At 44.8% G+C, this 26,438-nt stretch overlaps 1 protein-coding gene across 18 annotated transcripts in view; it reads left to right on the plus strand.

Moving 5' to 3' along the window:
* Positions 1 to 1,848: 1,848 nt before the first annotated feature.
* tcf7l2 (transcription factor 7 like 2) overlaps positions 1,849 to 26,438 on the plus strand; it is a 110,393-nt gene continuing 85,803 nt past the window's right edge. For all 18 annotated transcript variants that reach the window (XM_061223782.1, XM_061223828.1, XM_061223819.1 and 15 more), the window contains exons 1-3: positions 1,849 to 2,515; positions 2,678 to 2,744; positions 2,898 to 3,022. In XM_061223782.1, the coding sequence (XP_061079766.1) occupies positions 2,327 to 2,515; positions 2,678 to 2,744; positions 2,898 to 3,022 (381 nt within the window). In that variant the 5' untranslated portion in view covers positions 1,849 to 2,326. The remainder of the gene's footprint in view (positions 2,516 to 2,677; positions 2,745 to 2,897; positions 3,023 to 26,438) is intronic.

Raw genomic sequence — 26,438 nt, forward strand, 5'->3', positions numbered from 1 at the left:
TTCATTGCACTAAACAGCAAAACCGCAACTGACAAAAGAATGGGGCTCTTATATTTAATCAGTTATGATTATTATTTAATCAATTATGATTATTATTTTCAGACAAGACTTTGCCACTTTAAGTTAGGCTACTTTAGACCCCACCCCCCTACACAAACAACAGACAAGTGAGAACGTTAAAGATTCCTCGAGATGCGGACTTCTCATCCGTAGGATAGATTCTGTTTGAATGATATTTCAGTAGGGTACAGAATGAAATCTAAAACAAGACATGTAAAGACAATAAATAAATGAATCAAAACGATACATTTAAGGTAGACAAATCTCGTTTTACTCTATTTATTAAAAACGAAGAGAAATGTCTGAAATTGTAATTTGGTTTTCACAAGTTCAACATTGTTATCTTTGCACACGATAACACCGGCCACCGCTTCCCAGAGACCTTATTTCAGCAGCCACGGTCTGGTGTACAGCTAATAATCATTATGTTCATAATATGCATGCATTTGCTTCCTACATAAAATAATTACACTGTTTGAAAATTTTAGGTCACTTAATTGAACATAAAGCAGGCAATTAGGTAACGTATAATGCAATAACAATCACTAATTTGTTACTATAAATTGTAGATTTTAATGTCCGTTTACACACACCCACGTTCGCTGCGTAATTTAATCTGCTCTGGGCTGATTTTTTTTTAACGAAATAACGTCCATCATTTGATAGGACAGGAAATTCAAGTAATGGAAAAAAAACCCCAAAAAAATAACAAAAAAACTTTTATTTGTGGAATTTTTCCCTGGGCTTTTGAAAGATATCACATACTGCGCAGACACACTGAAGAGAAAAGAATCCTATACAAACCAAGACCCTGTTCTTTTATTTATGATGAATACAGGTTAGTGCCCAGACCTGCGGAGCCTCATTAGCACCATGCGTTGAGTCCACACGGTATTGTGTTCAGAGACCTCAGTGCTGATCGCTGGATCCCTCAACGCATTTTCCCACAGTTTTTTTTTCCTCCTTAGCCTGGCCCTCCTCTGGAATGGGAGCGACAGTCTATCGTTTTACCAACATGTTCGGATTCCTTGTAAACTCACACATGAAAATGTGCTACAAAAGCACCAGTTTACTAGTTTCACTACAGGTTACATCTAAATATTAAGTAAATATTTTTCAGACAAATTATTTCGCCACATCCAAGTGTAGCTGTACGCATATTTCCAACTGTCAACAACCGAAATTGAGTAATTTGCGGGTTAGCCAACATCAGCCAAGTTACCTATCCATTTGTCAAGTCTGCTTTAAGCATTTCAAAATGGTTTGCTCGCTGGCGTAGCGAGGAAAAAATGGATAAACGACAGTAAATTACACGCACAAAACTAAGCAATCTTAGATCTGATTTTATTTGCTTTAGTTTATGAAAACGGCTTGTACCAGGATTATAAACCACAATCACTAAAACTAGCAAGCTAAATTAACTGGCAGACTGAACCACAACATGTAGTAGCTAACTGTTCGTTAGCCCTATTAGCATCACAATTACTTATTGCGTTCCATTTAGCTAGCAAGCCAGCTATTCCATGCGATAAAATGTCACGTATAATATATTCAGAGCGAGCAAACCACGTATTTAACAGAACGTGTAAACTTTAAGCCATCCGTGACAAAACTAGTCAAATAGTGCTAGCTAATGCTAGAACGTTTGACAACGAGCTCCATTGAAACTTAAGAAAATGAGGAAGTGAAAAAATAACTGTGGGACACAGATACCGCCCAAATATGTAATCCTCGCAATGGATTATAGTATTTTGCGACTATTCTGTTTTTGGCACTGATCTGAACCGCTTATCTGGATAGCTAACTCTCCTGCCTCTCTCAAAACTGTCTCTTCCTCGCTCGCTTTTCAGAGGGCACAGTCGTGCTCCGGCTTCCTCAAGCCGTTTTTTTCCTATGCTTTCCTGCCCCTCTCTATTTATGAAAACGTCACTTGAAGTCCCTCCCTGTTTGAATCTCATTAGTTTCTGTGTGTTTCTCCCTGTCAATAATCCCGAATCCAGAGTCTATTTCCATCCCTCTCTATCTGTCAATCAGCGCCGCCTTTGAACTGAAAACCACTCCGACCAACTTCAACTCACTCAATCCGAGCGGCTCAGCTCCATCTCCGGCTCCTTTTTCTGCCAAGATTCCCCTCTTTTTAGTTTGTACAAACCGCCAGTCCTTGGAAAACGCTAATACAGACCCTAAACTTTAGCTCGGATTCGGGATCACAAAGATCAAGGGTTTAAAAACTTTGTGTTTTTGCCCCCCAAAATTGCTCGGGAAAATGCCGCAGCTCAACGGCGGTGGAGGGGACGATCTGGGAGCGAACGATGAAATGATCTCCTTCAAAGACGAAGGGGAACAGGAGGAAAAAATTTCGGAGAACTCCTCGGCAGAAAGGGATTTAGCAGATGTCAAATCTTCTCTTGTAAACGAATCAGAAACGAATCAAAACAGTTCGTCGGACTCAGAGGTAAGTGGGAAATTAACCGGGTCATTTGTCCAACCTAGTTCACTATGCTACGTTTTTCTAAATGTGTGTTTTTTTGTGTTGAAACCGCCTTCGCACGATCGAAACATTACCGTTTGCGCTATACGTCTTTAATGCAAACCTTGTGTTTCATTGCATTTCAAGGCGGAAAGACGGCCTCCGCCTAGATCCGAAACTTTCAGAGACAAAACCAGAGAAAGTTTAGAGGAGGGTGAGTTTCTCGTTTTTCTTCACGGTCTGTCTCGGGGACTTTTACAGTATTGTACAATGTAAGCGTGTCGTGGATATCCTTACGGATTCTCAGACGCTTAAAAACTTTTCAAGGCACTTACAAAAGTTTTCTTCTTTTCCCCCGCCATGTTAGCTGCGAAAAGGCAAGATGGAGGTTTGTTCAAGAGCCCTCCGTACCCGGGTTATCCATTTATAATGATCCCCGATCTTACAAGCCCCTACCTTCCAAACGGATCACTTTCTCCAACAGCACGCACAGTAAGTTAATTTACTTAAATGTTTGTTTATGTACATTTAAGGAGACACGCATTTGAAATCAGTGTGTTGTTATTCAAGCATTGCTTCCTTCTGAGCTTGGTATGTTAGCTATTAATATAGCTAGCTAGCTAAAGTAAAAGTTTCGCAACTTTTCAAGTACAGTATAATGGCACGTACGGAGAGTTAGCTAGCTAGCTATGTGTGTTTGTGTTATGTGCGCGTAGCTGAGTGAACAGTTTTCAGCGCCGAAGCGAACGCGCGTTTCCATTGCCTTTTCTATTTGGGGTTGCATGTGACTAGGCAGGCTGTTATTTTACAAGCACGCAATTGTTTTACTAGCTATACATAATACAATAATCGTAAAGCTACACTTAATTTACGCTGAAGTGATTAATAACAATTTATGGTTTTTGTTGGATTTGTCAAGTCATCCTGTTATATTATTTTATCTAACACGTTTAGCAATCGTTGCATTTATTATTGTTAGTATTATTATTCCTCCTACAAATCAAAATTCTCTCAACTACGAAAGTGTAACTTAAATAAAGGGAATTTGAAACATCATAGTTTCTCCTCTAAATTCATGTTAAGACGACCCATGTAATTTTGTGCAGTTGTGCCAAGCGTTTCTCTGGCACAGATGGTACCACCTCTCTGAAGAACGTTGTATTTTATTTTTAATTAAGCGTGTTATACACACGTGTCTTATTGGAATGTTGTATCTTTTATTTATACTCGGGAAAATCGAAAAAAGCATTAATAAAAACAATTTTATTAGTCAATGAATTAAATCGATATGCTTTTGCTCTGGTAAATATATGTACACGCTTGTCATTATGAATTCATATTTATAAATGTTCAGCGTCCTCATTATAACGACAAAATAAAACGTTTGTAATAGGCAAAAAAAAGAATTTTTTTTTTATTATTATTTTTTTCGTAACGGGTAGGTTGTCACATACGGAGTAAACAAGCGGTCAGAAATGCTTTAATTATTTTAATCACAATTAACATTGTCTGATGGTATATAATAGACATAAGAATACGAGTATATTTATCTTTTTAAACGATTGCACGTAATCATAAGCTGTCGTAAATTGTAGTTCAGTAAAGACACAGAAATAGTTTTCAGTCCTCAGCTTGTGTAATTATGCATATATACTAATTTACCCTCCACCAAATACCAGTCCCAGTGGGGCAATATAACTGCACATGGGGGGCAATTTTCTAAACCTACTGTTTTTTTTATTCAATTTGTTTGTAATTACGAGTCCCGGCTTCCCGAGCTGTCATGTCGTATTAAAGAGCTAGAGCAACGATGAGACATCGTGAACTATTCTACTTACCCCACACTTTTGCATATAGAAATGCGTTTTTTTCAATTTATATTTTGAATAGCCTATTACCACCTAATTCATAATTTGCATTTTTTTATTTGTCATGAAATGGTGTGTTATAGAAAGTAATTAATAAATTGATGATGGTCTTATAATTTGTTTGACTTGGTTTCTGTGACAACAGACATTACATGATGTTTTGCTATTGTAAGATAATTTGGCTAAATATCAGAACAGGCCTTCTAGCTGTGCACATGTTTGCAAAAAAATAAGGAAGAACGTACACATTTTACAGACTCTGGAAAATCCAGGTGCACAAAGGCAAAACGTATATAGGTTTTTAAACTGGTAATGTAAGCAAAGGTTACTGATCATTGATTTGGTTTATAGAGTTTAAACAGAGTGTCTTATAGTATCTTTTTGTCCACCTACAAGTGCTATTAATGTGACATATTTAATCTTGTTGTGTGGTTTGTTTTATTTGTTGCTGGCTTGTAGTGTTTACTTCCTCCCCATAAGCCATTGTTTGTAGGGTGTCACACACAAACATGCCGTGTGTGTGTGTGTGTGTGTGTGTGTGTGTGTGTGTTTGTTTTCACCACAAGGCTGCTATTAGCTAATCTGAGAGACAGGGCTCTAATTGTAATAACTGTATGAGAGTTGCAGAAGGTTTCATTCCTTTTTACAATAAAAAAAGGACAAACCTTGGCTTTGAATCTGCAGATAATGTGCTTACTGAAAAGAGTGTGTGCAATAGGCCTGCATTGTACTGTGTATGTCCATGGCAATGTGCACGCGCTCTCAAATGTCACATATCTTTGCACATGGCCTGAATTCGGTACATTTGTGCACGGCAGTGATCTTCCTCCATTTTTAAAAGCATTCAGGTGCTAAGCATGAAATGCAGCGAGAGTTCTGGAGAATGTTTGCCATCGCTCACTGTTTAGCGTCTGCTCTGTGTGCATTTTTAAATAGAATAGCAGTCAGCTCGAGTCTACGATGAAAGCACAGACCGTCGTGTGTTCTGTCAGATTGACTGGTCGGTTACAACGTACAGACTACAGCAGTCACGGTGGGATGGTATTTGCTGGGTATTTTTAGTTCTTTGTCTTTGTATATTTCACATTCCATTTATTTATCCATTTATTTTTTTATTTTTTTTAGTCCTGTTTGAAGTGAACACCAGTTTAAGGACACACTTGTATGTTAGGAAATGTATGTTAATGTTGCCTATTTTTTTCAGTCCAAGATTGCATTGCAATTTGAATACATCCTGGTGTAGCATATTTAATAAATGTAAAATTGCAATTGTGTTTTAAGACCGGTGCCTTCCAGTCAATACTTTGCATTGTTAGTAAATCCATGAATCTGTTTGCACATGTAATCTCCCATATTGTTCACCCCTGTAAATAGACTAGGTGTGAAACCATTGAGGCTTTAAAGCTCAAACTGCTGTTTTCATAATGCATTACTTAGTTTATTCTAAATATTTTATCTGGGCATTGACTGCGCGTCTGTTTGGTCGCAAACACAATGGGTCAAACACCACAGCGAGTAGAACGGTTTTCCGAAGCGTTTGTTGGCTCTTAAGCGTTGTATTATGCATAGCTTACAGGAGTCGGCCAGACTCTGTTCCTTTCAGTTGTGGTTTCTACTGTCTGTCCGATAGACGTGTCGCGGGAAGACCTCTTGCCTCCCTCTCAAATGAATTTTAGTTTTATTGCATAATAGTTCATCTGGCTTTTTGCTGGTTCGGTTTAACCCAAGGGAGAAATGTCATTCATTCATTCACCTCCTGGAAAACACACACACACACACACACACACACACAAACATGTTTTTCACATAGGTTAAAATAAAATCAGCTTGGTCATGTCCTCTTCGTAGGAGAATGTGGGTCGTGTGCGCACAGTGTAAATTGTGAATGAAAGGAAAATTGTCCTATTTTACTCTGGCTGCGCCGTGTTGTTTTAGTTTGATGGTCTTTGGCTGGGCTAAGCATGCTTCTTCGTGCATAGCATTCACTTTTTTAAAAACAAAAAAAAGTATATAGCCCCTATGTGATGTGTACCTTAGCGCACGTACACACAACATACCTGCTGTATATATGTATACTATATGAATTATATATATGAATATTATATGAATGTGTGTGGGGGTTGACAGCTTGTCTAATTTGTATGACCTCGGAGGGCTATAACGACGCATAGTTTGTTTTTCCAACTACCTGAAGTCTGAAGTGCTTTATAATTTGGTATCGTTTACCAGTTTAACATGAAATCATATCCAGAGTACCCCCCCCACCACCACCCAGTTCCTCCTGCCCCCCTGCCCCGTCCCTACCCCTGCCCCACACCATCCAACCCTGCCACTCAACCACCCCCCCCCCCCCCACTCCCCCTCCAAAAGTCTTGTGGGTCAGAGCAGGTTCACATTGCCACAACCGCACGGCTGACATCCGCTCCACTCTCTCCCTCCCTCTCTCCGTCTCTCTCTCTCTCTCTCTCTCCCCCCCCCCCCCCCCCCCCCCCCCCCATGTGCGCTGGCAGCGGCCGGCAGCGGGGGTACGGGCCGCCGCGTAGCGTCCGTGGCTGGAGGCGTGAAACGCGCGCGCCAGCAGGTTGCGCACAGAAACGCGCGGGGGCCCACGATCACGCCCCGGCGAATTACTGCCGGCCGTAAATCCGCAGGAGTTATTTACAGCGGCCCAGACTCGCGAACGGCGAGATATCCGACGCCGGAGCGGGCCCTCGTAATGCCCCCCGCTCCGCGTCTGCCCTCCACTTTCCACATGTAATTACCAGCAGTTAAAAAAAAAACTAAAAAAAACTAAAAAAACGACACGACACCCAAACACTGTTCTCAATTTAGAATAGAAAAACTCGGTCTTTGCGGGGAGAGAAAAAAAAACAAAACAAACTGCGGCCTATTCCGAGCAGATTTCGCAGGACATTGTCTCGCTGAGACAATAGAGTTGTTTTTCTTTGTTTGGTTTGTATCTGGTTTCTCTCACAGTTGCTTCCATTGAGAAAAAAAACACTGCTTGTCAGGGGGGAAAAAAAAAAAGAAAGAAAATGATGAATTAAGTATATTACTTGCTTCGGGAAAGACTGCATATTGTATAGTTATTTATTTGTTGTCAGAGCTGAATTAAAAATCTGTTTTAGCTCGAGGTAGAGCAATTGTGTTTCTGTAACGCCTGGTCTAAAAGCCCGTCTGGAGAGATCTTTTTTTTTTTCGTCTATAATTCACGAGGACGGTATCTCTCTCTTTAATTTAGGGGGATAAACGGAACAATGGAGCTCGTATGGATTATGTGTGTAGTGCTGCCTGTCTGAATGCCTTGCGCCCGTGAGGTGAATAAGATTCAGGGAGGGCCTACACCTTATCAAATTGGCTTTACATGTTAATGACTCCTAATTGTCGCCCGTGGGGAGTTTAATGGGCAGGCATTGTGCCGTTCTGTGTCGGCCGCCACAAAATACACGCAGGGTTTATTTAGAAGGTTGACATCCTTTTGTTTTGCAAATTGCGGTTTGTTTACGACGTACGGCCCGAGTCCGTTTGTTACGCGCTTGCACTTTCCCCCCCTCTCATTTCCTCCATTTTCTCATTGCAGCCTGCAAACAAAAAGGAAAGAGACTCGTCTGTTTTGTCGAACTTGATAAACACCCATAAAAACTGCAGTCTGGTTTGGATTTGAGGGAGTTAAGTTCAGGACTAAAGTTTGGCACCGTTAAAATATACGTGAGGCCTGGTTGGCATTAGTGGCGCGCAGCATATTTTCTGAACTTAATTAGCGCAAACTGTAATTGTTCTAGCGCTGGCGATGAGGAGCAACGTTAAGGAGACGTGGAGTTGCGCTAAGTCGGCCTACAGTTTTTAAGACTGTAAATCACTGGCATATTTGTGGAGTGATTCAGATGGAGTCGAGACCTCTCCCATCACGACATGTGGTAAATTGTAAAGTCAATGAATTGCAGATGTGGAGAGTACAGTAATGTTTTGTGAGCTCTGGGGATCGAGTGGAAAAGATTTGTGCTGTAAATATTTACCAAGATTACGGGGGTTTCTCCCCCCAAACCAACCCCCCCTCCCCAAAGCTGGGCTTAATTATCTGGTGTTGATGATATTGGCCGGTTGAGTTATTTTGAAAGCATGTGACGATCGGTTATTGCCGTTTTCTCGGACTCGCAGCTTCTCTCCATTTGCATTGCCTCTGTCTCCGAGCCTCCAGTGTCGTCAGGCCAGGTGTCTTCTCGAGAGAGAGCCGTCTTTCACCTTTCTTATTTCGGACAATGACTTCCTGTTAGATTTAATTTAAGAATGGGTGATTCATATTTGAATTGTGATATTAATTCATTTGTTCATTTATTTATTGCTGGCCCATAATCATTGATGAAATTTTAATAAGAGTACATTCCAACAAATGGGGTTTGTTCTAATATGTAAAGAATCTTTATTGGAAGTTGCCATAAATAAGGCATCGTAGCTGGTAGCAGATAGTTAAGTAAGTCATACATAACCTTGCTTTAAAATCCATTTATGGCCTCATTATAGAATATGTGTTGGTGTGTTTTTCTTTCTTAGCTAGAAATGGAAAATGAAATTGGATACTTGTGTGCACTAACAGTTAGTCAGAACCGCTTGTGCTTTTGTGTTCTTGTGCCTCCAGTGTGCACGCGTGTTTGCATTATGTCTGCATTTTTGTGTGCGTGTGCTTGTGTGAGCGAGGAAAGAGACTCGGTGAGTCAAGTTGTGACTGAATATCTCCTCTCTCTCTCCACACACACACACACACACACACACACACACACACACACACACACACACGGCCATTAGCTTAGCAGCTGTGTCGAACTGGGGTCTCTAATGCATTTCCATAATGCTTCACACAAAGATCACTCTGTACATCTGGAATGCAACTTTTGTCATCTGTTAAATATAGGCTACTGGCCCACATGGTGAGGCAGCTCAAAACATGGAAATTAAATTATTCACGGGGGGGGGGGGGGTCGACTGTGAGGTGCGCAGAACTTCAGATTTCAGGATAAAGAAGGCATTCCTTTCCTTTTTTATGTAGCAGTAGAAATATTGTTTTTTGTTAAATGTCATAGATATGATAAATTAGAAAATATCTTTTGGTTATTCCATTGGTAAAGCTTTGGTGAAGAGAATTATTCTCTTGGTAATAAACATGGAAATACACATTTGCCAAAATGCCAGTATCTGTCTTACACACTGTACTGAACTATTCACTGTAAGAAAACTTGTTTATGCTTTGTGGAAGGTCAGCTGTATGAAGGCTCTGGTCTAGGAGCTGTAATGCTGTTTTTTCTTTTGTTTGTTGTTTTGTTTTTTTGAAATTGTTGAATTTCACAGACCCCTGCATGAACTTTTCTGAAGCGACTGGATTGTTGTGGAGTGACATTTATGTGCGTGGCCACATTTATTTATTTATTTGTTTTCTTTTTTTGTGCCAATCAATGGATTTCAACCATACCGAGCTCGCGTTTAATTGGGTGGTGAGAATGTTTTGGTTGTCATGACCTTGGGAGTGTTTTTAGTTTTGAATTGGCTGTTAAATGCCCTGCACAGAAATCGAGATCTTCAGATGAAGCTGGTCTTTTTCAGCGGTTGACGTGTGTTTTGGAAGGGCATACAACCCCTTTTTGTGACTTTTAATCATGCTCGGGCGCTGGTGAGCATGTAACAGGGACTGGAAACTCATGAGATGTAATTTGTACGGCCATTTTAATCCCAATATGAATGACAATGTTAATGACTTCGTTTATTTTAAATATAAATCCATATACATGTACCATAACTGTGTGTGTGTGACGAATGCATTTGGTTGTATGTATATATGTGTGTACACTACAGTGTACATATAAAATGTGTGTATTATATAGTATATTTAGCCTCCCACCTATATACACCGAGGACTTTATTAGGAACATATTTACTTTATTAGACCTACTTATTCAGGCAATTATCTCATCAGCCAATTGTGTGGCAGCAGTGCAATGCATAAAATCATGTAGATACGGGTCAGGAGCTTCAAATAATGTTCACATGAACCATCAGAATGGGGAAAAAATGTGATCCAAGTGACTTTAACCGTGGAATGATTGTTGGCGGCAGACAGGGTGGTTTGAGTATCTCAGAAACTGCTGATCTCCTGGGATTTTCATGCACACTAGTCTCCTGTTTTCAAAGAATGGTGAAAAAAAAGAGATGTCCGAGGAGAATGGCCAGACTGGTGAAAGCTGACAGGAAGGTGACAGTAAAGCGAATAACCACACATTACAACAGTGGTATGCAGAAGAGCATCTCTGAACACACAATGCATCATAACTCTTAAGTGGATGAGCTACAGCAGTATAAGTATAAAAATAAGTGTAATACATGCCTAATAAAGTGCTCACTGAGTGTACATCTAGCAGCAATGCATAGTTGAGAAACGTAAAGGGAGAAAGCGGGTGACAGACGGACAGTGTAAGAGCATGAAACCCGATGAACTGCGTGACTGTTCCATCCTACGGAGGCTCTCTGGCGTCGGACTCTAGGTGCCAGAACGAGGCGCGTAATTGGCGCTAATGCTGCCGTAATGAGAGCAGAGGCCGCTCGCGGTTAGTTGTCCAAACAATGGAGCCTTCCGGGGCTGCATTTATCTCTCTTCCCTCTTTTTTTTAAACGGCAGGGGTGTTTCTAGAGGGGGGGGGGGTCGAGGGGGAGGCGACGTCTATCGCTGGGCTCGACTGGAGGGCGACGTGTATGGCTGGAGTTTCCTCTCAACTTCTTTCCCAAACCCTCGCCCGTTCACCTCGGTAAATTCTCCGAAAACCTTCCGCCTCCGCCTCGTCTTGCTCTCGGTAATGATGTAAGGACCCAACCAAACCGCCCCCCCCCCCCCACCACCACCACCTTAACAAAAAATAAAAATACAAAATAAAAAAAACCTCAAAGGATAGCATTGTTTGAGGGCGGAGGACCGAAGCTTGTGTTTGGATTCGAGCGGGCTGGGGTCAATCCAGAGTGCCGGCTGACGGTCAGCCCTGGGCACTGCCGCTGGGGCCGATCTTCCCCTGGAACGTGGGTACGGTGTGGGGCAGCGGGTAGATCTCTGGACTCCACCTTGTCGGGGTGGGGGGGGGGGGGTGGGGGGGAGGATTCGGCGTGTCTGCAGAGTGCAGCCTTGCTCCTGTTGGCCAGCCTGCCGGTTTGGCAGTTCAGCAGATCTGCTTCCAGTTGCGCGTTCGAATGTAGCGATTGAGCACTTTAATGGAGAATGATTGCAATGATTTAAAGGTTATAATAACTGAATTATTTTGGATTCAATACCAGTATTCTCTTTTTGTGCAGAACGATTTTGTGCTGTTGTCATGCAAAGGTGTGTCTGTGTGTCTGTGTGTCTGTGTGTCTGTGTGTCTGTGTGTCTGTGTGTCTGTGTGTGCATGTGACTTCACCATATAAGGGACGGATGGTAATGCTGAGAGTTGCTGGTTGGGCCTCGAACCTCCTTCAAAGGGGCAGGGTCTGTCTGGTTGGTGTGTCACTGTAGACTTGACTAGTGAACTGCAGGAACTGTGTGGAATGAAAGCAGACTCTCCTAACCAGTGAAGAAAAGGACCATTAAAAAAAAAAAAAAAAAAAAAAGGAAATGATCAGTGAAACCTTAAGAATGCTTTGGTAATGTTTAAACCAGCTCCTGGTTACTTGGAAATACGAATTCTATTTGCGGTGTCTTGTTTAAACCATTTTCCCCTCCCAGATATTCCCAGGCATGCCTTTGTTTCATACTGAAGCGTAGAAATTCTCTGCCTGCCAGGATTTGATGCTTTTTGATTCTGGTTTTTAAGATTTGATTCTGTTTGGGTTTTTTTTTTTTTTTTTTTTTACCCGAGTAGAGTAGAAAATCTCTGTTCCAGACTACAGTATCAGGAATGCAACACTGTAACAGAGGGAAAGGTCACATAATCCGACAAGTATTTTTAATCGTCCAATTAAATGTTTTAATTTTGGCATAATATCCTCCAAGGAGCCCTCGTGCTCGTGTGCATGTGCTAATGAGTTGCTCGTTATCTTGTTTGCTTGTCAAGGTGCTTAATTCATGTCAACACGGAAGGTGAAAGAGATTGCTTTACCAAAGCAGAAAATAAATGAACGTACTAATTGTGGGATTTCTTTGGGATTTCGAAGAGAATGCGAACAAGAGTAATGCATGCTAAAAGGCACACAGGGCTGGTGGATTAGGGTTGCGAGTGATACGAGCAGTTTCACAAAAAAAAAATGCCTTGAGCGAGCTTGTCAGCAAAAAAGGCAGTGGATGTTTCTATTTTCATCCATCGAGCAAAAGTGTTATTGATATCATTAAAGTGTTAGCAGGCGCAATCTTTATGTGTCATGCAGAAGTACCGAAGACGGTCGAGTGCTCTCTGAATGTCCTGGATCACAACATACCGTGTGGCCAGGGCAAGTGATTCCTCAATTTAGCCAACCCCCAAAACAGGATTATTTCTGTTTTCCAATAAGAGGCAGTAATGCGTTCTGGCGTCATTCCGAGTTTTCCGCGGAATGTTGTGGAGGCTGTGTTTTCCCGAATGAATCCTGAATCCAAATAATTGATTCCCGGGAGCGTGTGAAGCATCAGTCCCCATCCAGGAACCAGGTGTGGAATGACGTGGTTTGAATCTGAAGGGGGGGAGTTGGGAATTGAGTCTTTGCTGCCATGGTGATGTTTGGGTGGCAGTGGGAGTTGGCCTGGTGACGAAAAATAAAGGATTGAGGGGCATAACCCCATGTCCTGACTGTGGAGCTGATTTATCCAATCAGAGCTCACCCACAGACCAGGGAGCCCTTATTCATTCACAACCCACCCGAAGGCTGTCAAGCGAGCTCCTTGGCCAATCGGAGATACCGTAGACCGGCTAGGGATTCCCTTAACCAATCAGGAGGGTTAAGTTTGATCTCTTAATCTTTTCAACCGTAGATATTTGGTGCAGGGATATGCAGAGTGTGCCGGTTTAATAAACAACTTCGCATTTGACATTTGTTTTGACCCTTGGTCCTGAGATATAAGGAAGCCCTGTAAAAATGTTTATGTTCATCGTTGTGTGCAAAGAGCGTTAATCAGGCTCAGGGAAAGGGGGTCATTGTGCCGGTACCATCATTCGGAAGCTGATGTCTGATGGTGCACCTCAGGAATCTTCATAACTCTCAAAATGACTTTTGAAGGCAGCTGGCCATTTGCGTAAGAAGAGCGTGTTTTGTGGTGGGTAAAGTCTGATCTGAGTCAGAGTCGGTGAGGGACATGACGTTATCTCCTGACCTGGTTGTGTGCTCTGGTTGGTGGTTCAGTGTGTCGGTTGTAAAGTCGGGTGGCGAAAGCATTGCAGCCGGAGACCGGAGACCGGTGATGTTTATTAGAGCCGGCCGGAGGAATGGCGGGATGTTTAGATAGCCCTCGGCCCCCCGGAGTAGGTCCGAGGAGGGAGAGCTTACTCTGTGTTTACACAGCTCAATTGTTCTGTCGGCCTCTGTTCGCCTAATGCATCGCTGTTCAAACACACACGAGTGTAGGAATGGACCCCCCCCCCCCATCACACCGCACACGTGGCAGGCGTCTCGTGTGTGTGTGTGTGTGTGTGTGTGTGTGTGTGTGTGTGTGTGTGTGTGTGTGTGTGTGTGTGTGTGTGTGTGTGTGAGTGAATGGGAAAGACTGTTTGTGTGTGTGTGCGTGTGCATGTATGTCTTTGTGTGTTCGAGACTTTGTGTGTGTGTATGTCTATATGTGCATGTCTGTATGTATGTATATTTGAGCGTGTATGTACGTGTATATGTGTCTCTATGTATGTATATATGTACATGGGTGTATATATGTGTGTGTATGTGTGTATACGAGCATGTATGTGTGTATGTATGAGTATATGCACATGTGTGTGTGTACATATGTCTATATGCGCATGTCTGTATGTATGTATATTTTGAGCGTGTATGTGTGTCTCTCTGTATGTATGTGTATATGTACATGTGTATATGTATATATGTGTGTGTATGCATGTGTATATGAGCGTGTGTGTACGCATGTATGTGTATGTGTGTCTGTACGCATGTGTATATGAGCGTGTGTGTGTGTGTATGCATGCACGCATGTGTATGTGTGTGTGTCTGTACGTATGTATATATGAGTGTGTATGTGTGTGTAGGCATGTATGTGAATATGAGCGTGTGTGTATGCGTGTGTCTGTACGTATGTGTATATGAGCGTGTGTCTATGTATGTGTATATGAGCGTGTGTGTAGGCACGTATGTGTATATGAGCGTGTATATGTGTGTGTATATGCACGTGTACACGTGTATATGAGCATGTGTCTGTCTGTACGTATGTGTATATGAGTGTATATGTGTGTGTATATGAGTGTATATATGTGTGTGTATATGCGCGTGTACGCTTGTGTATATGTCAGCGTTTAACTCGCTGTGACCTCAGGGATGGCGTCTGAACCGTGGCCTGTAGGCCCCTCCAGTCCCTGCTGCCCGTGATTGAAATTGAAGAATTGTGAGCGCCGCTCACCCGGGCGTAGCCGACGCGCGTCGGGCGTGTGGTTGGGGGTGGGGGGGGGGGTTCGGGGTCGGTGGGGGCGGTGGAGGAGAGGGGCGCAGACAGACGTTGACATACGGGCCAGTCATGGAACTAATTGTTGTTTGAATTACCTGTTATGATCCAATGACAAATCCCCGCCGCACTCCCACCACTGGAGCAGAAAATGTGGGCTGAATTGGTGAGATGTTAGCGAGTGTAAACCGTACTTCAACAAGATGGATAAATGCAATTATTGGGCCGGCCTGGAGAGCGAAAACCCATTTAAAGCTCGTAACGCTAAGCAGAGGCCGTGGTTAATTCATTTGGCCAATTTGCGGGTGATGTACGAGTGTTGGGGAGCATTAGTCAGGGGGAGTAGGAGGAGGAGGGGGGGGGGGGGGGGTGGTTACGCAGTATGGCTCTCTTAAGCTGTCCCTCAGGCACCCCCCATCCCCCCATCCCTACCCGTTCCTCTCCTGTGACTGAGTGATACAGATGGATGCAGTGGTCTGAAATGCTCTAAAATGGCAGAAAGATGCACTGAGTGCGGAGAGAGCGAGTCTCTGTGCAAATGAGCCGATGACAGGAAGCAGGAAGCAGGCAGAGAGGGATGTTGGCCTCGTTTTTTATTTACAGGATCCATGGGCCAGGGTTTGCCCCTTTTCCCAACTAGCAGGAGCTGTCGGCCGGCATACTGTTCCCTGGAGCCGGAATCTGCCCTCCATAGGCCTTGGCGTTAGCTTAGCGGTGTCCGTGACCCGGTTCTCGGACTGAAACCTCCAAACGAGGCTTACAATTAAGTTGCGATTACGCAATCATGCCCTCTCGCTCACTGCAGACCTTACTCGGAGATTGCCTCATCGTTTTGGTCTTCATGACTTAATTTTGTTTGTTCATATTTTTATGAACTGTAGAGTCCTTCTTTTTGTGTTTACAAATGCAATAAACCGGTAAGAGGAATATCACTTAAGGGTAAAACGCAATTTGTGGTTCTTGTAAATAAGTAAAAACAACTATGCATCTAGGCCTAATGCTTTTTCCAGTATTATTAATGCTGGAAAAAAACATTAGGCCTATATGAAATTCAAGGAGTAAGCTTAATATTCCATGTACTAACACAACGATTTAGAGCAGCGCTACTCAACTCCAGGTCCTGCAGGCCGCGGTGACAGTGCGGTACACCTCGCGATTTCACTAATGACCTTATCTGAACCAAGCGGGTCAAAGAAATAGTGAAATCAGGTGGCGTCACGCGGTAGGAGCAAACGCCTGCAGACGCTGCAGCCCACAGGACGCGGAGTTCAGTAGCGCTGACTTCGATCACCGCTGTTTATACGCTGCGGTTGCCTCGAACGTCGTCAGTTGGCAGTGAGAGATGCGGAGGTCTCTCTCCGTGCGCCCGGCACGCCCGGCTGTTACCTGTCCTGGCCCACGTCGCGCCGCCAGGACCGTGAGGCCGCAGCGCCACCCGTTCGGCGGCGTGCGAATACGCCGGCTCCGGTCGCCACGGCGGAGTCGCATTACAGCGCAAAGCCGCAGATTACAAAGTGTGGCGAGGGGGCTTTTCATTTCTGGCTGTGGGGAGGTACGGGTTTGTACCGTCAACAATGACATGAAGGGAAGAGCGAGAGAGAGGGAGAAGGAGAGAAGCCTCTCCCCGCTTCTCATCTTTTTTTAAAACCTCGGCTGGTTGCTCCGGGGGTTGCGAGATCTGTAACTCCGGCTTCGGGGGCCCGGGATGAGATGAGTTCATCACCTCGTTCCAGCGGAGGAGGGAGTGGAAATGGGAGCAAGTCCCTGATGTGTCGCGCAGTGGTTAGAACGCTGGGGTTCGTATTGTGTAGCGGAGTGGTTTGAGTACTGGGTGTCATGTTGTTGTATGGTGGTTAGAGAGCTGGGTTTCATTTTGCATTGTTTAGTGGTTAGAGCACTGGGTTTGGTGCAGAATGGTTAGAGCGTGTCATGTTGTGTTGTGTAGTGGTTAGAGCGCTGGGTGTGCTGCAGAATATTTAGTGTCAGCACTTAAATATGAACTGGAAGCTGAAATGTTGATCAAAACATGAAGGTTTGTATTCAGCAATCAGTGTGAAGTAAACGTATAGCTAGATATCTGTCAACTATATAAGTAAATTGTTGTTTGTATTGCGTTCAAAATCCAAATTCCAAAATCTAGTGACAAATCGAAGATGACTCTTCATGGTCAATCTATTGATTTCTCGTGTTTTTCAATATCTTTCGGAACCAGAGAATAAATAATAAATGTCCTCACGGACACGTTTTGTGCATTTCATGTCACAGGTAAATTTCGCTGTATCCAGGGAAGTTGAAATTTCGTTTAGACAAGCAGACTTTTTTTTGGAAACTTGCCAAATTGCTAAGTGTGAAGGTTAGAGTGATTGATTCGATTTTGTCTTCTACATGCCAAGTGTGATGTTATGCCGCATCATTGCCTTGATGCCCACCCCAGACCGTGTGCAACCAGAGCCCCGGGGTCCGTTTTTTTTAATACCCGCACTTGCGTCTCAACTTGTTTTAAGCCCCGGCGACGTTAGGACACCCCTGCTCCCAGCCCTCCATCTCGCACACCCTCTCCGGAGAACAACTGCTCGTCTCTCCATATGCCGGAGGAATTCCACACCCTCCCTCGAAAAAGCAGCTCGGAGGGTTTTTCTACGGTCCCCTGGATCACCTTAAAGCCACGGAGCCTACACTCACCCCCGCCCTGTTTAGGGAACGATGACGCAGTTTTACTCTGGATGGTTTTCCCGTCCAGCTAAAATCTCTGTGGCAGAAACAAAATGGCGGGAAAAGACCTTAGGCTGTGCCCTTATAAGGGAATGTGGGTTTTGTATTGGCACTGCACCTGAAAAAGTGATAACTAAGTTCAACCGCTGACTCGGGTTGATTCAGCGTTGTGGTCGAGAGACATTTAGAAGGTGTCTCCAGGGGGGCTGCAGCGCCCCCTCTGGTCGGGCAGGGCATTATCACGCTGCAATGCACAGCCCTGCGTTTGCAAAATGGGGAAATATTCATCTTGCATGGCAGTGACTTTTTCCCATCCAGATGGATGCTCTGTGAATGTTAGATTTATTACTCCCCACTGGCCCTTGGCCCTGTGTCCCCCCCCCCCCCCCCCTCCCATGGGCACCAGCCCGTAGGGCCCAACCCTGGACATTGTGAGGCCCCTAATTTGTTTTTCTTGTATTGTTTTTTTAAAACTGTTCCTGCCAAGTCAAAGTGACCGGTTTCAGGTTTCAGATTCAGTCCGGTGGTCCGAGAGCTGTACAGCCAAACCCCCTGGTGCCGAGGTAGCTGCCAGAAGGTGCCGTGTTCTCCGAAGGGATTTCTGGTTTTGGTCTTGGTCCTGTTACCGTGTTGCTGCAATCCCCGTGACCTTGTGAGAGGGCTTTGTTTTTATTATTTGAAGAACGCACTTTTACGGCTAAGCCTCCCCTCCCCATCCTGTGGAACCTTCTGGGTGTTCCACCCCCATCCACTTTTTCTTTCTCTCTCACTCACTCTCTCTCTCTCTCTCCCTGTCTATCTCCCTCTCTGTCTCCCTCTCTCTATCTCTCACTCACTCTCTCACTCGCTCTCTCTCCTTCTCTTTCTCTTTCTCTCTCCCTCTCTTTCTCACCCTCTCTTTCTCTCACTCTCACCTCTCCCTCTCTCTCTCTCTCTCTCTACCTGCTGTGTGCATTTCTCGCTAAGGAGCTTGATTGTGATTTACGATTTGATGCTCTGACCCCGTGACCCGCAATGTCAGAAAGCGAGCTCTGATCGTTCGCAGAGGCCGCTGGCTGCGGAGCCTGGTAGCGGCGGCCGAACGGACCTCACCGAGCACCGTGGGAGAAAACTAAGGCCCTCGACGCTCCCAGTCAACAAACTGCGGTGCCGAGCAAAAACGTTTTGAGAGAAGCACGCTTTCGTCACTTTTAAACTGAGCCCATTATGTGGTTTACCCCAACCGGACTGTTTTTCTTTTTTTAAACCGACGATTTAGACTGGAGAGACCCTAGGCCTGTATCCCTCAGGAGAAAGAGGGTGTATTTAGCGTCGATATTATTAAACCTCTCTGTTTTTCTCAGCTCTTTACACACCTACTACGCCTCCCGCGGCAGACGATTGGACAAACTGGAGCCGCCCGTTTCTCCCCCTGTTTGAGACGGCGTGCAAATTTCGAGCCGCTTTTGCGCGCGCGGTAATTCTGCAAATAACATCGGTAATGATTCAAATGGGCTCCGAGCGGCTGAGAGGCTGTCTGTTTGCCGTCTGTCTGGTAAGATTACTCCGTCTGTGTAATTAAAAGTGTGACCCTGTGGCTGTCGTAGGAGGTGCCAGCAGGGAAGCTGTTTTCGTCAAAACAAAAAACGAAACCGAAAAAAGAAAAAGGGAAGAGGAAATGGTTTAGCGGATAAAAATAAAAGCGAGACGGAGCGGGGCTTGTGGCGGCCTTTCCTCGCGTCGTCGTACACAGACGCGTCCACGGCGTGCGAGGACGGTAGCCGCTCTCGTTTTTCCTCGAGTTCAATTTGGGTGGCGGAGCGGGCCGGCGTAGTCTCCCCTGATCCCTGGGACCAGTCACCGAAACAGAGGAGAATCGGGATGGGGGGTGGGGGGGTTGGGGGTTGCTGTTTTAACTCCTGCTTCACGTGTGGTTTTTGTTCCCTGTTCCTTTGGACAGTTTCCAGAGATGCAGGTCTGCTCTATTTCTGCTTTCCTTAACAAACCCAATACCAAGGCCCCTGTAATTCCCCAAAATTGGATTTCAGATTTGATCTTGTTGCGAGCGGCTAACAGAACATTAAAGGCAAGGAGATGGGGCTAATGACCCTGTGTGTGTGTGGGTGTTGTGTGAATGTTTGTGTGTGTGTGTGCGCGTGTGCGTGTTGTGTGTGTGTGTGGCAGGGCGTCGTGACCCGCATAGAAAACAGTGTGAGAATCCTGGAAACGATTAAAGTGGGACCGAGACTTATGGCAAATCCAAGCCTCGAGAAAAGCACCAAATTTGTGAGCCGCAGATGGTGGGACAGGAAGGTAAACTTCTGAGGACCGGCCTCTGAAAACGAGCTTCAGGCTCACGACAGTGGAGGGCCGGGTCTTCTCTGGAGGGAGCACAGAAATACAGAAAGATTGAATTAAACCAGCTACACTAGAACTAGAACTAGAACTGACAAAGGTGTCGCTGGCTTCCGTGACAAGGAAAGTCCTGGGCGGAAGGGAAAGAAAAATTATTCTTCTCCGGGGTTCTTATTTGGTACGTTTTCTGGATGAGGTGTGTGGGCTTGCCAGTAGTCTTGTGATTTCATTCGCCAGGCCCAAACCCGCTTAGGTATGTTGGGTCCAGTAAGGATTTCAAACATTTTTGGTTGCTTTTTGTATGTGTGTGTGTGTGTGTGTGTGTGTGTGTAAGAATAGGCCTGCCAAGATGGCCTTTTAATTGACATGCACATGCTGAGAGGGTGACAAAAGGCTTGTGAAGTCGTTGAACAAAGTCACCATTCAAACTGAATTTAAAGGCCAATAATCAGGAATCGCCTGTCGGAAGGCAAGGTTGAGTTCGAAATGGACGAACGTGAATGGATCCAGTAGCTAACAAAGAAACGAATAAATCAAGCTACCGCAGTAGCTACAGAAAAAACACTTGTTACTTGCCTGAAATATTGGATTTCTAAGGGTCTTTGTCATGAAATATGTGACACAAGCCACTGACCAGCAAAGCTAAACAAAGGAAACAATCATCGCCAGGCCTCAGGGGCCTAAAGCGGGCTGCGTCTGATAAGTGTTTAAAAAGCAGTTTATCAGGCGCTGATAATCTGGCCCTGTGTGTCCCTGCCACTGCGCCACCTGTTCAGGCTACGAGATGAACTTGAGACGAAAGCGATGAACTCTCGCTCTCACCTCCCACCGTAACCACGGCCTCCTCCCTCTCTCACCACCGTCTCCTACCTTAACCGCAGCCTTTGTAGAAGCAATAAGGAAGTAACGTTGAAATATTCGCAGAAAAAGATCATGTGTGAATAAGTTATTCTTGGCGTCGCTCGCTGTTTCTCGGTCTCTGCCAGACGGAAATGTATCGTAGCCTATATCTTTTATTTTTGCTATTTTAACCAAAACATTGCGCTGTCTAAGCCTCTCTTAGCACTTTGAAACATGGCCTCTACCCCTTTTGGGAAGCAGTGTCTGCTAATGTCTTCCTGCCTCCCTCCCTTTCTTTCTCTCTCTCTCTCTCTTTCTCCCTCCCTCTCCCTCCCTCCCTTCCCTGCACAGTGCGCTCCTGATTGTCTTTCTGAACTGGCAATAAGTTGATTGCTTTACAGAGATGATGTAAGCCTGTGCCCTAGGGTACATCAGGTAGGATTTCTCCTGCTTTATCTTGTAAAGCCTAAATTAACAGCTGGTTTGGTTTGAGTTCTTCTGGATCTGACTAAAGGATTACACTCGGTTCTCATGTGAGTCAATCTGATTTGATTTATTGCAGGTCTATCAAAAAAGATCAATGACGGCTCTTTTGAAAGTAAATCCTTAATCGGTCTTCCCTCTTACATGTCACTATTGTGATTTTTTTTTTTCTTCTCCTTCTCGGTCTCCCTCCCTCCCTCTCTCCCTCCACATTTCTTTAACCCGTCACTGAGAAAATGTGTGGTGAGCGTTCTGCAGTGTCAGTGATATTGTGCCAAGGTGCCTGTGGGGGTTTCTCTCATTAGTTAACCAACACAGACCCAAATAAAATCCACCTTGCTAGCACAGTCTGACTGGAGGTAAGGGGAATTGTTCCCCGATCTGAATTATTTCATTTTAGGCTGCTATTTTGTTTAGGTTGCTCTCCCCTGTTGATGTCGTATAACCTGTGGTGACTGCAGCTTTCTTGCTGCGGCTTTTTTCCAAAGCCGTGTATAAAACGGTTCCTCACCTGAATCCCATGTCAATCTTAATGCTAATGCTAAATACAACTCCTCAAACTCGAAACATTATTATCAAACTGTGAAAGAACGGATTGAGCCTGGCCTAAGCGTATGGCTGTGCAAACAATCGGAGAGTGAGTAGTATCTGACGATTTTGCGGCGCTCTTGAATCAAGGCCACTCATTGTGTGAAGTCTGCACTCGTGTTTCTCGCCTTATTGAGTCTTCGGCCATCCATCTCAACCGCGACGAAATCCCCTATTCCTTCCTTAAATCTGTGAATAGTACGTCATTTATTTATTTAATTTCTTTGTCGTCAGCCGCCACTGCATTGTCATGGTTTTGTTCCAGTTCGGGTGGGTAGACGCTAACGGCGAGCCATGTTGCCATGGCGAACGCGAGGAACCCCCAAACTCCTTGATGAATCTTTGACTTGTTGGAGTGCTGCGGAACAAAAACCAGCGGTGTTCGAGGAGACACGAGTATTTTCGCAAACTGAAAATTTCATTCTCCTCAAACACCACCCTCCCCACCCCCCCCTTCTCTCCAAGGGGTAAGGAAATTGAAATCTAGAACCGCCCCCCCCCCCCCCGCCATGCCTGCCTGGCAGCTGCATTGAAATGAGATACAGTGATGTTATGTGTGTTTCTGCCCTCTGGTTCGTCCCCTTCTGTAACACTGGGGCCATTGTGCCCGTTGCCCCCTTAACGATGCCGTAACCCCCACAGCGTTGACCCAACACCCCCTGCTCCCCCACACCACTACACCACCTCCATTCCTGATGATGCTGGGGGTAGGGGGGTGGCGGTGATGTTGTCGACCCAGTGTAAAGAGGACTGCTCACCGTCGCCCTCCAGGCCCGTGGGCTGAAAGAAGGAAAAAAGGAGCAAAAATAAGAGTTGAAAATACATATCTCTCCGCTCCTGTGTGGCTCCTACTGTCACACACAAGTAAATACATTTCACTTTGCATTTCATATAGTGTGTGTGCATCTCTCTCTCGCTCTCTCTCCTCGCTCTCTCTCTCTCTCCTCTCTCCTCGCTCTTGCTTTTCCTTTCTCACAGAGGGATTCAATCGACATTTGTCCTTAACTTTGACTTAGCAATGATCAATTATTTTTTCCTTTGCAAATGCAACCTGGCAAATTTAGTAATCAGTGGAACTGGCTCTCCGCGTTGAGTTTATGAGGAGAAAGTGAAACGTTCGTTTCACCTGCTTCGCGTTCGTTTTAGTCGAATGGAATACAGGCCTTTCTCGCATACCGCTGAGTGCGGATATTTTTCGGGGGCAGGGCCGGCTGGCGGTTTGTGTGGCGTCGGTCGTCGACCGTGGGCGAGGGGCTCCGAGGAGATCCTCCAGCTGCGGGAGCGCTTTTGGTTCCCACAGACCTCTCAGCTGGCCGGCGCGGGTTGGGTTTGGGGGGGCGCGCTCCTGCTGTTGAACCGCTTGCATTCTCCCCAAGGTTCTGGGCTGCCTTGACGAACCGCCTGCTCCCATCCTCCTGGGCTCCCTGCTGTCACCCCCCCCCCCCACCTTTGAGGCGTTTTGGTTTGACCTGAATCGCCAGCTTGTTCTACGATGCTTGCAGCTGCCTTAAAGTGGAGTTCGGGGTGCAGGCATGTGGGCGCTGTCTCTTGGGGTAGGTGTGTTGTCACCTTGCCCTTTCGCAGAACTGACAGTAAGCGCCAGGAAGGTGCTCCTGTCAGCAAACTGGGAGAAGGTCTGTGTGTGTGTGTGTGCGTGTGTGTATGCACTACCCACGCCTGTCACACTTTTGCTGACCCGGATGGACCCTGGTTGTGTGTGTGTGTGTGTGTGTGTGTGTCTGTCTGTGTCTGTGTCTGTGTCTGTGTCTGTGTCTGTGTGTGTATATGTGTATTTTTCAGACCAGGACTACACTTCTGCCAGCTTTGTCTGTTGTTTGTTTATTTCTATTATCGGCAAATAAACCGGCTTCCTTTATTCCTAATAAACAAAGACCGTTGTTTCACTGTACCCGAGGTCTTTGGTTTGCAACGCCCCCCGGCACAAGCACACCGCGAGAGGTCTTTTACCTCCTTCATATTCTTCCGCTAAATAATCTGGTTTCTGTTGCATCACACTCTGCGTTCCACGAGACGAAAACATGCTATACAACCACATTCCTCGCAACCTTGCGCTGCTTTCCCTTTCTCTCACCCCTTCTCCCTCTTTCTCTCTCCTCCCTCCCTCTCTCTCTGTCCCTCCCTCTCTCTTTCTCTCTCTCTCTCTCTCTCTCTCTCTCTCTCTTTTTTGGCGTAGACTTTTGCATATATCACAGGCTGGCAGGGTAAGAGCCCGGGACTTCCCCACGCCACACTTCAGCTCTTTGATCTTTTCCTTTGGAGGTAACATCAAACGCAAGCAGAGAAAGGGAGCTACTACTGTGAACTTCAATGTTCGGCTTGATGGCTTGACTGAGGGCTTTTTCTATTTTTTTCAATTTCACTGGTGCTGCTGTACTGCTTCGCCTTGCCTGACAAAAACCCACAGTTTGTAGCCAAGCCTTTTTTTTTTTTTTTTTTTACCCATCTTCCCCCCCCCCCCCCCACCCCCCCCCCATGCATGTTAACCTTTATGGGATCTGAGCTGAACTGAAAACACACAAAATCTACATGTACTTACACAAGTCTATGGTTCATATGAACGCCTTTAAAATTGGGTCTAACTAAGAAATTGATATTTTCTTTGTTTTTGTTAAAAAAGGTTTTTTTGTATTTTGAATCATGTTTTGTTTTGTTTTGTTTTGTTTTGTTTTGTTTTATTTGTAGAGGCATCATGGGCAGCCGGCCACGTTGTGTGGGGCGGGGTTGTTTGGCCAGTGGACCCTAGTCAATATATTCAATTACAGTGCAGCAGCGTCATAATCGTATGAACCAGGGTCTCATATGAGCTCTGTGTGAGGAAAATCAGGATCTATCAGAACTGAATGGGAGCGCATGATGGTTGGGTCTCAGTGCTTTCAGACATGATAATTTACTACGGATGTAGGGGGGAAAAGGGGGTGTTTTCTGCACAGTAAATACAGGCATGAAGTGTTTAAGTGTATCTGTAATTATGTCCCTCTCCCCCTCCCCTCTTAAACACTGTTCTCACTGCACTCAAATTAACGTGCCTGGTCCATTTTATGCGCAATAGCATGGCAGGTTTCGTTTTTAATACAAGCTTTAGCATGACTGTCTGTCTTACCAGGCCTGCTCTATTTAAATACGACCGTTAGCATGACTGTCCATCTTCCCAGACCTGCCCTGTTTGAATACAAGTGTTAGCGTGACTGTTTTACCAGGCCTGGTCCATTTAAGTGCAAGCGTTAGCACGACTCCCTGGCTTGCTTTACTACAAGCAGTTGCATGACTGTCTGCTTTACCAGACCTGGCTAATTTTAAAACGAGCGTTAGCATGACTGTGTCTTCCGTTTTAATACAAACTTTAGCACGACTGTCTTACCAGGCCTGGTCCTTTTTAATCCAAGCATTAGCATGACTGACTGGCTTGTTTTAATAATAATGTAGGCACGACTATCTTACCTGGCCTGGTCCATTTAAATACGAGTGTTAGCATGACTGTAGCACGTTAGCATGACTGTGCAGACCTGGCCTATTCCTCTCCCCCTCCCTCTTATGCTGGCTGTACGCTATGCGATATCGGCCACCTTTTACAGGTTTGCTACACGTCACACTGTGTGATGTAGCCTTGATAATATCCTGTCTTTCACTTTTGTCACACTTTGTGATGAGATCCAAGAATTCTATAATAAGAGCAGAGATTACATCCTACGATTACCGTGGCTACATCATCTGACATCCATATGCAGAATTTGAGGATGGTGATGCGAGAAGTGGTGTTTTTCTCCCTGGAAAAGTCTTGGTGTCCTTTTGGATGTTAACTACTTTGTTATTGACTGGTGTCTCAACTTCGGCTTTTTATTCGGGACGCGAATCGGTTTGAAAGCGGTAGCAAGAGAGACGCCATTTTAACGGCGACAATTTTCAGGAGCACATATGACGCATTCTACCCAGGAAACATGCGTTGTATGTGTCAAACTGCCGCACAGGCCTGGAACCACAGTATGTGTGTGATCTAGGCGAGTCATCGCAAACTGTGCTTCTCTCCTTAATGCATAAGCATTTAAGGGATTGCACAAACTAAAGGTGGCTATATTGTAAGTGTGGCTGATTATGTATTCCGTCGAAGTTCATGCGATTAACGAGGGTCTGTTTTTTGTGCGTGAAATTTATCTGTCTCTAAATAGCAGGCGTTAACCGAGGCACAAGCGAGACATAGACACATTTCCGAATCTTGAAATAACTTCAAATAATCTTTGCAACAAAAATCACACTATTTTAAATCCCAAGAAATCACCAAACAGATTATTAATATTAAATATTAATTAATGATTGCAGGCAAACAATATTTATGGCCGGGTGTTATTTAGAAAATAATGTATGAAATTAACCGATATCTCATGCAAAGCTGTGGGAAATTACTGAAATAACCTGCTCAACCATAGTGACAGTAACAAGTGTTTGAAGTTTCAAAAAATAGTTGGCGCTAGTAAAAAAAATATAAGTA

This window comes from Conger conger, chromosome 2 (assembly GCF_963514075.1).
Source record: "Conger conger chromosome 2, fConCon1.1, whole genome shotgun sequence".
Taxonomy (NCBI): domain Eukaryota; kingdom Metazoa; phylum Chordata; class Actinopteri; order Anguilliformes; family Congridae; genus Conger; species Conger conger.